The sequence below is a fragment of the Linepithema humile genome, chromosome 2 (assembly GCF_040581485.1).
Source record: "Linepithema humile isolate Giens D197 chromosome 2, Lhum_UNIL_v1.0, whole genome shotgun sequence".
NCBI lineage: Eukaryota > Metazoa > Arthropoda > Insecta > Hymenoptera > Formicidae > Linepithema > Linepithema humile.
Window position 1 is genome coordinate 24689272 of NC_090129.1, and position 15024 is coordinate 24704295.

The 15024-nt window shown below is 40.0% G+C and overlaps 1 protein-coding gene across 2 annotated transcripts in view; it reads right to left on the reverse strand.

Moving 5' to 3' along the window:
* Positions 1-15024, reverse strand: part of LOC105667781 (stAR-related lipid transfer protein 13) — a 215328-nt gene that overhangs the window by 133769 nt on the left and 66535 nt on the right. For both annotated transcript variants that reach the window (XM_012359792.2, XM_012359791.2), the window contains 3 exons: positions 1733-3250; positions 1162-1336; positions 326-565 (listed from right to left, as the gene is read on the reverse strand). In XM_012359792.2, coding sequence (XP_012215215.1) covers positions 326-565; positions 1162-1336; positions 1733-3250 — 1933 coding nt within the window. The remainder of the gene's footprint in view (positions 1-325; positions 566-1161; positions 1337-1732; positions 3251-15024) is intronic.

The following is a 15024-nucleotide window of genomic DNA, read 5'->3' on the forward strand; positions in this document are numbered from 1 at the left end:
AATATAATTGTAAAGTATAATTCTTCAAAGAGAAATAATTACAGAGAAGGTAATGAAAACCGAAAGCGTGGTCGGAGCTAAAATATAAAGAATATTTTTATATTTTCCATGTAAGCTAAATCTTTTTCTTCTTTTTTTCTTGTATTTTATCAAAATAAAGGTTAATCTAAAATTGTAGCCGAAACGTTTTTGTACTTAATAAGAGTTAATAATTTTTGCGCTTTGACAACTACGCTTTTAATTCTTCTCGCCTTCTCTGTTATTGCTGCATAAATATAGCATCTAATTTTCTTCATTAAAAAGTGATAAAATACTATTATCTTACGTTTAACTAATCGTCGATCCGTACTCCTGGGAGGGCTCGCCGTTCCTATCCCGCTTTCAAGCGGAGATGCTCTGTCAGTGGTATCCGGCGATAGACTTCCGGAGGAAATCTCGTCCATGCTCTGCAGGAGATCCTGCGACGATGATGAGGATCTATTGTCGTCGTCCACGGTGTCTTGGGGAGAAACTGGGTCTAACGTGCTCTCATCTTGTAACGACTGCGAATCTAATTGGGACTCGGCTGCAATAAAGAGAAATGTGATTTAACAAACTATAACTAGATCTATACAGTATCAATCAATCAACCATCTGCGTCCATTGAATTATGTATATTAAATTTCACGACGGTGTTTTACAAATAATGTTCTGTAGAACAGTAATATTATATTGAAATAATTTCTTTGGATCTTCCGCGCAATATATTCAAAGAGAATTATTTTAAATCTTTAGTCACATATTTGATAAAAACAATTTCTTAATATATTTTTAAATTAATTAATAATGTAAATAAGATACATGTATCTTTTTATGTTCCATTAATTTTCTACTCTCTAAAAAGGTTTTTCTTTATTAAAAAAGATCATAAATAAAATATGTATAAAATAATAAAAGCTAAATTTTATTTTATTATCCGAAGTGGATTTTAATGAGCCCGCAGGGCAAGCAGAAAGTTAATTCAAACGTAAATCATCGATAAACGCGGGATCCTCGAAATAGTCGAATGCGGAATTACGGAGAACTAGAACGGAAATAAATTTCACAGGTGTTAACTAATCCCATGAATATATATTAAGAGCAGCATAAGCAACAGCGTGTGTGGGATAATACGAAAATTACCTTGGGGAGATTCGCAATCGCTGACCCAGGTGAAGCTAGAACTCCTCGAAATTGCGGGCGAGGTTTGAGTCGCTATATCGGAGCAGGTGAGAGAGTCCATTGGCGGGCTGTTCGGGCAACAGGAGCCCGAACCATTTCGAATCCTCGACAACAAGGATTGGAGGGAAATAGGCAGCTGCGAGTAAAATAAAAAATAAGCTAAATCAGACTTTCTGTCTAAATTGTCTTTGTAATAAAAATTTCACGTCTGTTGTTCCAAAATAACTTGAGAAAAATTGCTGTTTAAAAGTACTATAATAAATTATATCAAATTAATTATTATATTCAACCACTTAATTTATGATTAATAATTCGTTAAATTTTAAGCGGTGGATTATTTAATTTACATTTAAATGTTTGATATTATTGATTTAATTAACAATCAATAACTGTTTAAATATAATATTCTTTCATTATAATTATCTAAATGTTTGTAATTTTGTTAATATTGTATTACGATACAAAAAGATTGGAAAATATATAAATTAATACCGGTAATAATTAATGGCAAAAAATCAATACTGAAACTTACGGATCCCGCTCGGGCGTTTTGTTCCTCCATAATCCTCTTCATGTCGGCGTGATCTAACTTACTGAGAGTTCCGTTTTCGATCCCGCAATTTCCATTGATGTCGTCGTTCTTGGGCAAATCGCAATTCACCGCGACGTCATTTCCCCACGGCCGTATCAGCGAGAACTTCTTCAAGTCTACTGGACTGATCCGTCTGATATCTTTATCCGATTCCGACAATCTCTTTGCAGTGATGTCAGAACGCAGAGTCAGCGGTGATATCGCTCTCTTTTTGGTCAACGCTTCTTTCATCTTGCTGTTTCTCGTCTCGTGGAGCCTGTCGTTTCTCAAACGCAGCAGATCTTGATCTGGCAGCGAAGATACGCTAACCAGGATAACATCGTCGGTGCTTTCATGATACACCGGGGCGTGCCGCTTTCTTAACAATTTCGAAAACGGCGGTTTCTTCTCCTCCGTCGGCGTCACAGGCGCCGATTTCGGCACGTGGTTGTCTAAGGATCTGGATCTGCCGGTCTCGTCGTTCGGAAATACGTCGTCGTAATCGGGATCCATGGTCTCTTGATCATCCGAGTTTTGCCGGAGTCTTTGAAGTCGCGTCGCTTTCCTACGCTTCTGTATCGTCAGACTGATCGGGAGGCTTATCTTCCGCTCGGATCGTTGTCGGGGCGGCAACTTCGCATTGGGCTCTTCGGCGTCCTCGACGCTTCTGAACGCTTCGGTTCGCGGCGCTCCGTCGACGACACTAGTGTCTTCATTGGTCTTCGTGCTTAATTCTACGGGTGTCTTTGGTGCTCGGCAAGGGTTCAATCGTGCGTCTTTCGTGGCGCACTCGCGCTCCAGCTTCGACGGTAGACTAGAGGTGATCCGATCGATCTGGTTTCTGATCGAGTTCATCGGTAGGCAGTTGCTGGGCTCGTCGTAATCGGAGCTCAGAGTGTCCGAGGTGTGAAATCGGCCGCGCTTGCCGATGATGTCCTGCAGATTCTCCGGCAGGCTGCCGCTCTTCCTCTCCTCGGAAACCACTCGATCGTGCGGCTCGTCGTAATCCGAGTTCAACAAATAGCGACAATCATCGTCGACAAACAGCTTTCCGTTCCTGCGATCGCGAAGACTCTCCTCGTCTCGAAGAGAATCATGTTCGCCGCTGAATCCTTGAGAATCGGAATTCTCGCTGTCGGATATCCCGAATTCGTTCAGCAGCTCTTTGTACTGTACCACTTTGACGTCGTCGTTGCTGCGCGTGGCTTCCCTCCTCGCCCTCTCTTTGGTCAGCTCGTTGATCTCGTTCGCGATTATGTTATTGAACTCCGACCAGTTGCCGATGTCCTCGCTGCCTCTCGTCAACGAATTTCGTCTTTTCTTTACGGAGCCATGCGATTTCGTGGCAGACAAGGATTTCGGGGCAAGCGACTCAATCGTATGACTCGATAATTTCTCGGGTAAAGTCCGGTACTTTGGTTCTTCTGTGATGCAAATTGGAGTCGCCGGAGCTGACTCGATTATTTCGCCGATTTCCTCCTGAAAACAATAAAAAATTTAAAACGTTAACAATATTATTATTATATCAAAAACAGACTCTTGAACGATATATTTCTCTAACAAGAACATTGCGCTAAAAGAAATGAAGAAAATAAAGAAATAGAATATGACATTGTGCTGTGAGTTAGCTAGGAAAGGCTTCACGAGAGGCTGCCATCGCTAAAACGCAGAGGCTGCCCCTCGATCGACGAGACTAAAGACAAGCTTGCAAAACCCTATCGACGATAAAGCACTAACCTTTACGCGGGTATTTCGCGCGTACAGTCAGCCAGCAGAACGTATTTATAAAGTGGCGCATAATAAAGCGGTTATGAGAGAGGCTGGCAGAAACTAACGCGGTCCTTGATGCTCGTCATGCGAAATAAAACGAAGGAGTCGGCCAGCTGCCGCGACTTAAGACGAGCCGATTTCAAGGTGCATCTCTCCCCCCCACATCTCTCTTTCTTTCGTTCTATTTATCTATCAATCGCGTCCCCCGTGCCTCTTCAAGGCATTCTCGCACGCTGTCATCGTGAGTCACGCATGCATCCTAGGCGCTGTAGAATGCGCTTGATATAAAGAGCTAAAGTATGTAAGACTCATTCTGCGCTTAAACAGATATAAAATAGTGTTGATTAAATTTGATGATTCAAAAAGACCGAGAAAAAAGCATGTAAGCGTCTGCATTTATATTTCACGCTTCGAGCACCACCAATGGAACCTTAATTGACGTGTTGTAATTGTAAACGACAATGAGAGAAATAATTTTTGCAAGAGCGATTATGTGCAAAGCTTGTATGACACGTGATTTTTGGACATCCTCTAAATGATTGTAATACGCCGAAGTCATCGGCGCCGATCCCGACTGGCTCTCTTTCACCGCAGGCGGGCTAAATTGAATTTGCATAAGTCTCTCGATGCAGCTCGCTCAACAACCCACGCGATCTCGACCGCGATTTACGCCACGACCAGACGAAACTAACGCTTCGATCGTCGATCGACGTATCAAATTGTACCGGACGGAAAGAATAAGCTTGATTAAATCGAGAAGGATAAGACGATTTGCATTCCGGTCGAGAATACAGATCTCAATGCTCAAGACGCACATCGGAGAAATATAAGCATCGATGAGGAATGTAAGCGGCATCGGTAAGAGATAAAAAATGCGGAAAGAAGAGTCTTCAATCAAAGTCCTGCACGGTAGAAAATAATTATGGAGACTCGTGGCGTCGGTAAGAGGAAGCGAACGGAGGAGTCGTCTAACCGCAACGTAAGGCGAAACGCAACGGTTTACCACGCGCGCGCGTATGAGCGAGCAAAATTTATAGGCTGTCGCGCATATTTGGTATGCAAACCGTCGGTGCGGGCAGTTAGCCTAAGCAGCGGGCTTAGCGAAACTCATCAAGACAGCGGCGCGCAACGTCGGCGCGTAAGATGAACAGCCGCGAAGATAAAACGGAGGAGGTCCCGAGGATATCCAGTCGGTACGATTGCGTCCAGCTGGGCGATCAATCATCGCGCACGAGCTTCCCATTGTTCCTACACGCGGGTGTTACATTGTGCGCCGCGGGCTAATGGCCGCCTCGCGCAGGATACCGGAATATAACTGTCTCGAACGTGTCAACCCGTTTACTATCGACGACTAATCTCGCGGCTTTGATACACCTATCTATCTTCGGGGACTAATCCGCCCCAACAGGTTAATCTCGGCGTCGGTGGATACGCTTGTAATGCAATTATGAACTCGTCTCGGGGATAATCCGGCCGTAATCGTTAACAATGAATACGCTCGAAAGCTTGACCTATGCGCCACGTGAGTTTCACGCAAAAATTGTAATAATAACTATCCAAACTATAAAACAATTTTTCCAAATTCGAAAATTGTTTTAATTCTCTCTGATTTTTATCAATAATTAATTGCACTTGATTTTATATCGACGCGAATGTATAAAAAAAATAAATAAATAAAAGAATATTACTATTAAATTTAACAATATTACCAATCAAATATATTGCCAAATTAGACTAACAATTCTTAATCATCGTTTCATTCAGTGGAAATTTCCTTTCAATTTATATTCTACAATATCGAGGCTACGTTATCGAGCTTTTTTGCTTTATTAGAATATCGTCTCTATTTCGTTATATATCACAAGTTGGACGCATCGCTCTGACAGCGGGTTAACAAAGCAACGAGTTGCTTGCGCGTCCGATTGTTCACGCGAATCTTAATCGCCGTAATTGTTGATGGATCGAGTGCAACGTTTCCGTCGAAGGACGCGGAAGCGCGCGCGTGAATCGTCTTGATTGGGATCGCGTTTAATCTCTGCTCTCTTGCTACGCCTACAATAGCGCGCGGCCATCGCCACGATCGCCATGTGCTATTCTAATATTCTCCATCCATAACGCCCTGGCCGGTACATTTATCAAGCTGATATTTATGTGAAAGCACGCACGTCGCGCTTTTAGCGGTGCACTTTCTTCCTGCTCGAGATAGCTCTCGTAGCGCAATGATTAGACGAGCGAGCGCGTCTGGAAAATTTTCTCTCGCCTCCGCGTGGGCCGGTCGCTGATGATAACGACAATCAGCGAGATTGACGTTGCGGGAAGACAATAAATTAACACTCGCCGGCCGCCGATTCGCCGCAATATTGATAGCGAAAATCGTTCAGCGAAGATGTTATTTACAGTTTACAAGCGCAAATTAGAAATGCAAAGTACACGTTTAATTGACTAATATAATATAAAAATAAATTTAATATTTTAATCTTAATTTTTCTCATTATTTAACAATTAAAATGCAAAACAACATCTTCATATATTACAACAAAAATAAAATTCCTCTCCAGACTTTATTGAGCGAAAGTGACTGATGACGAGAAAGAAATCTCGACAGTTATGTAGTTTTGAATGATAGGAAAAAGACGAAGTCGGAAGATTTTCCCATACGTCAACAATAATTGCAGAATGCCAAACTGATCAATCACTTGTCGAACGATTAATTTGTGGCCGAACGAATCAATTAGCGAATAATGCGAAGTAACCTTTCCGATAGTAAACATGCGATTTCACCGCGCGCTGTGCACGCTGCGTCTAACATCCACCTTAAAGCAAGAAAAGTCGTCAATCCGTTCGGATAAAAAAAAAATTCGACAAAAATATCGGCGTCGCTCGTTATGCGGAGAAGTCTTGTCGCGTGTCAAAGTCATCGATGCATCCGCCGAGTGTGGGCAGTATGCATGCCGCGACAGTTCTCTAGTCATCCGCAGAATTTAAATTAATATTTAAATTGCAAATGATAAATCTTAACATTTTTGACGACGTAATGAACGTAATGGCGTTTTTAACTTTGTTGTTACATTACTTTATTTCTTACGCTGTTTATTTTAAATATACTTTATTTATATTCCATTTCCTTTCTTCTTCGCTCGAGCGAAAGATTATTATGTATATGCATTATTGTGTGAAAGTTATTCATCTCTTCCCGAAGTAAGAAGTTTGAGAACATTGTACGCGAAAACTTCTTGATTAATGCTTAAGAAAGTATCCGTAAATTTTAATTTTAATATTCACGAGAAATTTGTTTACTTATCGTCTTAAATCTGAGGTAATCTAAAGATAATTTTTTTAATTATTAAATAAAAATTGCTAGTTTGAAATATTTTCGTATGAAAGTGCAAACAAGTACAAGTTAAAAAAAGCGAGTCCTGTATCTTCGATGTCTACCCTCTTTCATCAATTTTAATTAAATTAATTTCCCGTTGAAATATTATCCAGCGTTCTGTATACATAACACGAAATAATCCCACAAAATTGTGCACTAAAAGGTAAAATGTATTAATTAGCGCAGGTCGTATGACTGAGTGCATCGCTTTGACGCGAGATAGTTTCGTCCATTGTGCGGACTTAATTGATTCGAAACTTAATTAAGCCGCCAGCCGGGAAGGCTTGAAAGTCATTCGGTGAGTAAAAGATGATCAGATCAAATTAAACCAACGTTTTAATCGTCCTATAAATAGTGGCTCGTGCCCGAGCGATAGATCGCATTTCACTTCGGCGAATCGATTGCGCGGATCTTCTGTTAGCAAACCGACAATTTTCGCTCGCGTGCCATTTAATCCGTACGCGGTCATCCAGCTGGTTAATTAATCGCAATGATTGCTAATTAACGCCTAGTGACTGCATAAATCAGACGAACTTCTACAGCGGATGGTCCGTCTCTGGAATCGAGTTCAATCAGTTGCGTAATGATCAGCGATTTATAAAATTGCACATCGTGCTATTTGATCCAGGAATCTTTTGTATTTCGCCTTCTTTCTCGCCACGACACGCGCATGAACGTACGGTGTTAATTAATTGACTTCTCAATCGCGTTCGCATTAAACGACACGCTAATGCGAGAGATTTACCATGGCATTAAACACGCGAGGCCCGAGATCGATACGCCGAATGAAATGTGACCTATCGATCGGATAGAAATTACTATTTACGCGTTGATCAACTCGTTCCGCTGATCCTATCTGATCCTATCTTCCCACATACCTATTTATCGGATAGCCCGGGAATTCTCACCAGCCAGCTATTAATTAATTTTCCGCAACGATCGTAATATTTTATGTCGTCATATTATCGGGTATGAATTTCTCACTTTATATCGCCTCGATTATCGGTTTTCCCACTAATACATAAATAATGTTAATCTAATGGTAAATAAAAATGCGGAGCATTTGTTCAATTATTTTTTAAGGCATAAATAATTAAAACGAATTCTGTTAACATTGAGATATTCCATCAAGAATGTACAATATTACAGAATATTTATGTGCATGAAAAATATCATATTTGATATCCATTCTTTTTTTAGTTATTATTCTCTTTTCAATTTCTATTATTTTAACAAATATTACTAATTTTTTATTACTGCACGCTTGCTACATGTGGTAAACATGGTTTATAAATTATTTATATATGTTACCATGTTCTGCCCAATCGATCGTAAATGAACGGCATCGCGCGAGGCTGATCGGAATCCAAGCGATTTTCATTCGCGCGTGGAACGTGCCTGTCGTGATGCCAAGGATCTCAGGTGTCTCATACATACGCGTCCACGGTGGACGAGTCTTATTTGTCTGCGCGAAGGATCGCCTTGCGGATTACTCGACGGTCACGAAATGACAAATTCCTGCTGGCAACAGGTTTCAGCACTTATTATAAGATGCGATAACACGACTGTAATTTTGTCTGTATATGTTAGATAGGATGTCCTAGAATTACCGGATGTTTTTTCCAATCACAGATAATGTTACAGAGAAGATTGCGAAAATAATAGCAAGAAAATAAACAATTGGAGAGAAAAAGAAAAAAATAAGCAATTTAAGAGCAAAGCAAATCCTCTTGACAATTGCATCGAATAACAGCTTGGAATTTAATCATTGTAAAATTTAATGATAAAAAAATCGCGTCAATATAAAATAAAATTTTTATACATATCGTATATATTTAAATAATCCGCAAAAAGTTATTAACATTTCATAATCAATAAATTACTTTATTAACTGAAGCGATTAAAAACTTCGCTTATTTTAAATTAATAAATTTTGCATTAATTGCTAATAATTGAATGTGAAAAACATGTGAGAATCCCGCAGATGCAGTTTGATTGTTTCAGAAAAACATAAAGAAGATGTAAGAAGTAAAAGGCCATCGGATGGCTTGTGTTAATGTCAAGTTTAACTACCCGCTTTTCTATACAGACTTTCAGTTCAGTAACTAGAAAATCACTTCCAGATCGTTATCTTGCCCACACGTCTGCCTATTTTGTCGAATAATGTCTTCGGGCGTACATCGATTAAGGTCAACGTCTGATTGCCAGCTGGCATTAAAATCACGAGTAACAGGCTAATTGCAAAAACTGTCTCTAACGTTTAGACAACACTATAATTCATTTAATAACTATCGCCGCAGCATTTCGCTGGCACCTTCGATAACTAATAACCTACTGTCAGAAAATTAATTGCATAACTACGCTCTTCTTGCGAATAGCGTCGAACTGAAAAATCGATCACGCTAGGAGCGCGGTGTGTGTAATGACAAGAGAGATCTCCCGTATTCTTATGCACGTGTATTCGTAATTTGCGAGTTTGATTACACGCGTGAGCTATAAACGCAAAACTAGATTTATGCGTTGACGCATATATTTCGTTATTTATTTTGCGCTTACGCGAGATCTGGTCTCTTACTTTCCACTTTACATGCGAGTACACTTCTCTCCACTTCGCGATACGTAACTGGCTTTTTATCGCGAACTTTCCAGTACATATTATTGCATTGTAAATCCGTCTTCTGTTAAATTGATAAATAAGTGTCCTTTCTAAACGCGTTAGGCAAATATGTTTCGTAATATTTCAACTGGCTTTTGTGTACCTATAAATTTTCCTACAAAAGAAAACATCGCGGCAAATGAGCGTAAAATTTGATCCAGTTCTATTAGAAGTTCTATCAGAAGTGATTTCGACAAATAAAGTACACAATTAATATTCAATAATTATGTACGATTCAATAGCAGCAGAAAAATATGTACATATAAATAATAATGTGTATTAATTACATAAAATACCTGTAATTATTGTTGCAAAACATTATTAAATATGAAATAATTAAGTAATGTGTTATTTAAATTTATTAATTGTAAAAGACATTACTGAAACACTAATTTAATTATTCAATACTGCGATGTCATAAATAAATATGCTCATTATGTGTTATGTCGCTTCTAATTTCGAACAATATGATTTATGTCACTGAATAGCTTTCATCGACACGTCGTTTGAATTTGATTTAAACAATGAAATTCGATCGAGAAGACACATCGACAAGATAATCAGAGACAATGCCGTAGAAACATTGAGCAATCGAAATACAAGCCGCGCGATTCGTCGACACGCTTTCTATGAGTTGACACAACATGCGGTTTAGCTGCAATCGATCTAGCGATAAAGTATCGCTATTTCTCGTTATGACAACTGACGGAAATTTATCGACAATAATATTTTTTCGCTTCGCGGAATCGTCCGATTGAAAGTACTGGCAAAAAAAAAGGAAAAGAAAAAAAAAAGAGAAACAGCAAAGAGGCAAGCCGACGTACAGGTCAGAGAGATCGCGATTTCATCAACTGCATCCGAGAGAATCGCTCGGAGGCTTTTCTGACCAATCTTGCGGATCTCGGTTGACCGCGTTTACCGCGGAAAAGAGGCATTCGTCCGCGTCATGTTATCATTACGCAAACCGCGCAATAATGATTATTAATCCGATGATGGATGGCTATTTGTCGTTTTTTGCCTGTAAGTCATACACGACTTCAGCTGTTCTTATTCCAAAAAATTAAATAAACGTACAGCATACGTGCCGACGTGACAACACTTTAACATTACGCGTCGATCGCACTATCTCGATTAAAACGGGACATTAATGAACGATGTGTGCTAGCTGTCGATAGCGACGGGAATCAAGATGCATCTCGCGATGCGCTCGACGCGCGGTGCGCACACCCCAAAACACTTTCTCGTCATCGAGCATCGAGAACGACGGATCGTGCGCCGTGTCGGCCCGGTCATTACACGGGTAGTGAAGGGTCGATCGCGAAGCCTCTTTCAGCTTTCTATCGGCCATCGACGGAAATTACACGTTGTATTCCCTTGTGTTACGAGGCACGCCGGGTATAATCGCGTTACGCTTCTGCTCCGCCATCAGGAAGACCATTACGCGCAACCGTGTTCCCGAAAGGATCCGCCGGCCGCAATCCGTTGAAACGAACGATCCCCTCGCGTGTCGGTCAACGTTTCACTTAGACGTGATATATATTTCTTCGCGCGCACGCAGTCACTTTGATCTACGCGATATGAGAGTGTCACCGTCCACTTTTTCAACGCTCCGCAGATTGAGTAAACACGATTCAGTAAATAGATTCCTTCCGAGTTCTGACGTCAACACTCAGCTGGGAGAGGATCAAAACACGACTCCGATATTACGTAACCGTGACAAACTCGCAGAAGAATAAAAATTTTTAATTAAGAAAGTTATAATTCACTTTAATGTTATGCTTGTTCGATATTTTTATTCAGAAAAATACGAGATTCGTGTACTAGCAGTAGAATAATTGATGGTGTAAGCAAAATAAAACAAAATGTGAAAGATATAGTAAGCTGAAGAAAAAGTAGCGAAAACAAATATGAAATGCAAGAAACATTTTGACGATGCAAAGATGCATTCGATAGTTGAAAAGCGCGTTTGGAAGCAATGGCTTTCGCGTATGCAAATTGTGAACATTACTTTACCGCGGCAATCGAATAACGATCTCTCATGCAGGCGGTTTATGTCCGTTTCTTGTGGCAAAGGGGTTAAACGCGAATACGATCTTCTTCCGTTTAACACTCGCGCGCGCGCGCGCGGGTTCCTTTTGTCGAGCGCCGTGAAAGTACATCGCGCTCGATGCACGCGTGGAACGTCGTCGCGCGTATTAACGGGTCACGCGTACCGCGATCCACGCGTGAGAACGGTACCTCGCGCCTGCGGACGTCGCGACGCATACTTTCTCAGACGCTGCTGATGCGTTTCGCACGTACATGAACAATAATACACCCTCATTAAAAACTTTCGCGCGATTTCTTGCGTCATGCAACGTCCACTCGCGAGTGACTCGTGAATGGCAAAAAATTATCATCGTGAATGCAAAATGCGTGAGCATTTTATCGCTCTTGCTTACCAATGAATATATTGTATTCACTGTGCGCTTCACACGCCTATGAATAAAATTATGCACACGCATTTTCTTGTGTAAAGCATAATGTATAAGCCATGAAAGTATTCTGACATCAGTATTCAAAATGCAATTTGCTGATTATTATAAAATCCAGTAATTTAATCGAATTAATTTTATTACGAACAAGTTTAAAGTAATTTTCTGAGAAAAAAAAAGAGTTAAATAATAAAAAAATAATAATTTTGCAAATCTTCGGAAAAAACGTAAATACGATTTGATAAAAGTTAAAATAAAATGTGAATCATCACAGTTATCTTATAATACCTTTTGTCGCCTTCATAAAAATATCCCCGCGACAAGGATTTGTAAAAATCGTAAATATTCAATAAAAAATCAAATCCTTCACATTATCACCAAGACTTTTTATGGGAAGATCAAGGATCGCGCGCCGCATCCATTTGCCTTCGCGTTTGGCTATCGCCGAAACAAGGTCGAACATCGCCAGATTGTAAAGCCTCTTAAGGCCCGTCGTGATGCTCTTGATGGCGAAGATAAAACCACCAAAACAAAGCAATAAGTATCGGTGCGTCAGTAAACACGCGCCCGGGAGAAGAAAAGTAGTTCGACCCGAATGCCAAACTCTCTGTCCGCTGTCCGGAAATTCCTTCCCTTCCGCGACATGAAAATTGTTGGCAACTTTCTCCGATAATTCAACCGAGAATCCGTTCAGGAAAATTAATAGTGACGCGCGAAAACCTGTCCACACTCAACGGCAGCAATAGAAAATCAATTACGCTAATAGAAAATTATAATATTAATAATATGTTATAGCGATATCAATTTATGTTGTGTGTGATCTCAGTGATCGCGATCCAGAGTATCGTAAAACAGTACGAAATCAGCAAAAATGCTCGCATTTGACAGAAATAGAAAATTGCATTCTTAATGATATATTACAACCATCAATTTATGATCTTAACGAAAGAGCAACATGTGGAAACACGTTCAAGCTCGCGATAGAAATAGAGAATAAATTACGTTAATAGAAAATCGTGCCAATTTAAGTCCTCGAGCAATGCAGATAATCGAGAATATCGTGTTCGACACGATAAAGAGCAGCATGCGCGTTTTTCAAGCGGTTTCTAAACGCGATCCGAGATCTCGCTTCGACATTTTCTACGTTTACGTACGCGACGCTGCCCTCGCGATGGAAACTGGCCGCAGAAAAAGTAGGGAACGCGGTGCTCTAAATTCGTGACGTCAACCGGCAAGAACTTGGTCATTTTAATTGACTTAACGAGTCAAAGCGAGTCAACAATCTTCTAATATTCTAAACTACTACGAAGCACGACAGTAAGCCTTTGCACTTTCTGTCGCTGACGTTATTCCCGCCGTCGATGGCCGAAACTTTGCCGACACCTACGAAATCGTCCTACACGCGTCAAATTTCCACCTGACATCATTGTGAAATTTGAATACCCCTACATCGAATGGCAAACGGAAATGGCAAGCCAATCAATAATTCGCCGAAATATTCACGAGGGATTATCGTGACGTTTTCGTGACTGTTTTCGATCGACAATAGATCAATTGCGCCGTCGCAAAATAAGATTAACATTTCGCCTGCGTCAATTGTCAATTTCTATTTGTTCGTATTTCCACGTACAGTTACGGACTGACATGTGCTCGGTTTCGACACCGGCAATGCATCCACGCGTGCAATTTTAAGGCCCATCCAAGTACCATATACCTGTCGCGATACACGCAAAACATTCATATATTATTCGAGGACACGTGCATCATTTCCTCGTGCCATCTACCTGCCGACAAGTCGCGAAGTTACCGCTGATCAAGCACACCTGCTGGCTATTTCGTCGTTCCGCGATAAACATTGCGGTCTTCTCAAACATAATCATGTGTTTCGTGAGATATTCTTACACACTTAATACGGCATAAATTTTAATTAATTTTATGAAAAAAGTGGAAAATGATATGGTATATGTTACAATATATAAATGTCGAATGCAATTATTCGTTTCAATTCACTTTCTGAATATATATACATATATATCAATATATAATCTCTTAATAACAGTATATAATCCCTTTTAAATACTATCGAATGCTTTCTGTTCCAATATTATGTCAGTAGATTTTCATCAATGATTACCAAATTCATGTATGAATGTTTTGCTTATCCCATATATAAAACCATTTTAAATCAAATAATTATAAGAAAATTTAATAATCTAATGATGCCAAGAATACATTTACATAAAATGTTTTCAAGTTAACGGGAATTGGCGAGTTTTCAAATTTTATTCTGTTTCTAATGTCGTCAAGGAGAAGACGGCAGGCAAATCGGCGAATAGCTAAATCGGTCAACATAGATCGCGATCACCTCTCACTCCTTTCGAGAAACTGGAACCACGAAGGACAAGATTTATGTCGCTCGCCTCCGCAACAACCGTCTCTGAATCAAATCGAACCGCGGATAAATCGATGCTCACCTTTAATTAAATACCGCGCACGGTTATGGACAATCTGCGATATATCGGAACTCTCTTCCACAGAATCGCGCTATTTTTATCTGTAAAGTCGACGTTCCTAATGTTTTTATAGAATGGCGTTCTACGAGCGCGAGTCAGGAACAACGATAAGGTATACATATTACTTCGATACTCTTTCCGCGCGCGGTTTAGATTTCTCATTGATATTATCTTACAAATTGATCATATATATATAAAACGGGAAGATAATAGCGGTTATATAAAATCTTATACAATATGGGGGAAAAATAACAATAGAAATAATAATAATAATAAAAGTTATTACCGCAGAATATCATTATCAAATAAAGGCACATTGCTAGTATAATAACTTGCCTTTCAGTTTAAACGTGCATTTCGTGTTTCCTGCATTTACATTGAATGAGATTTCTCCTATTAATGCGCGCAACAGAAAGCATTTTCTCGGATGCTCTCACCGCGACAGTGCGGCTATATAATTAAAACGC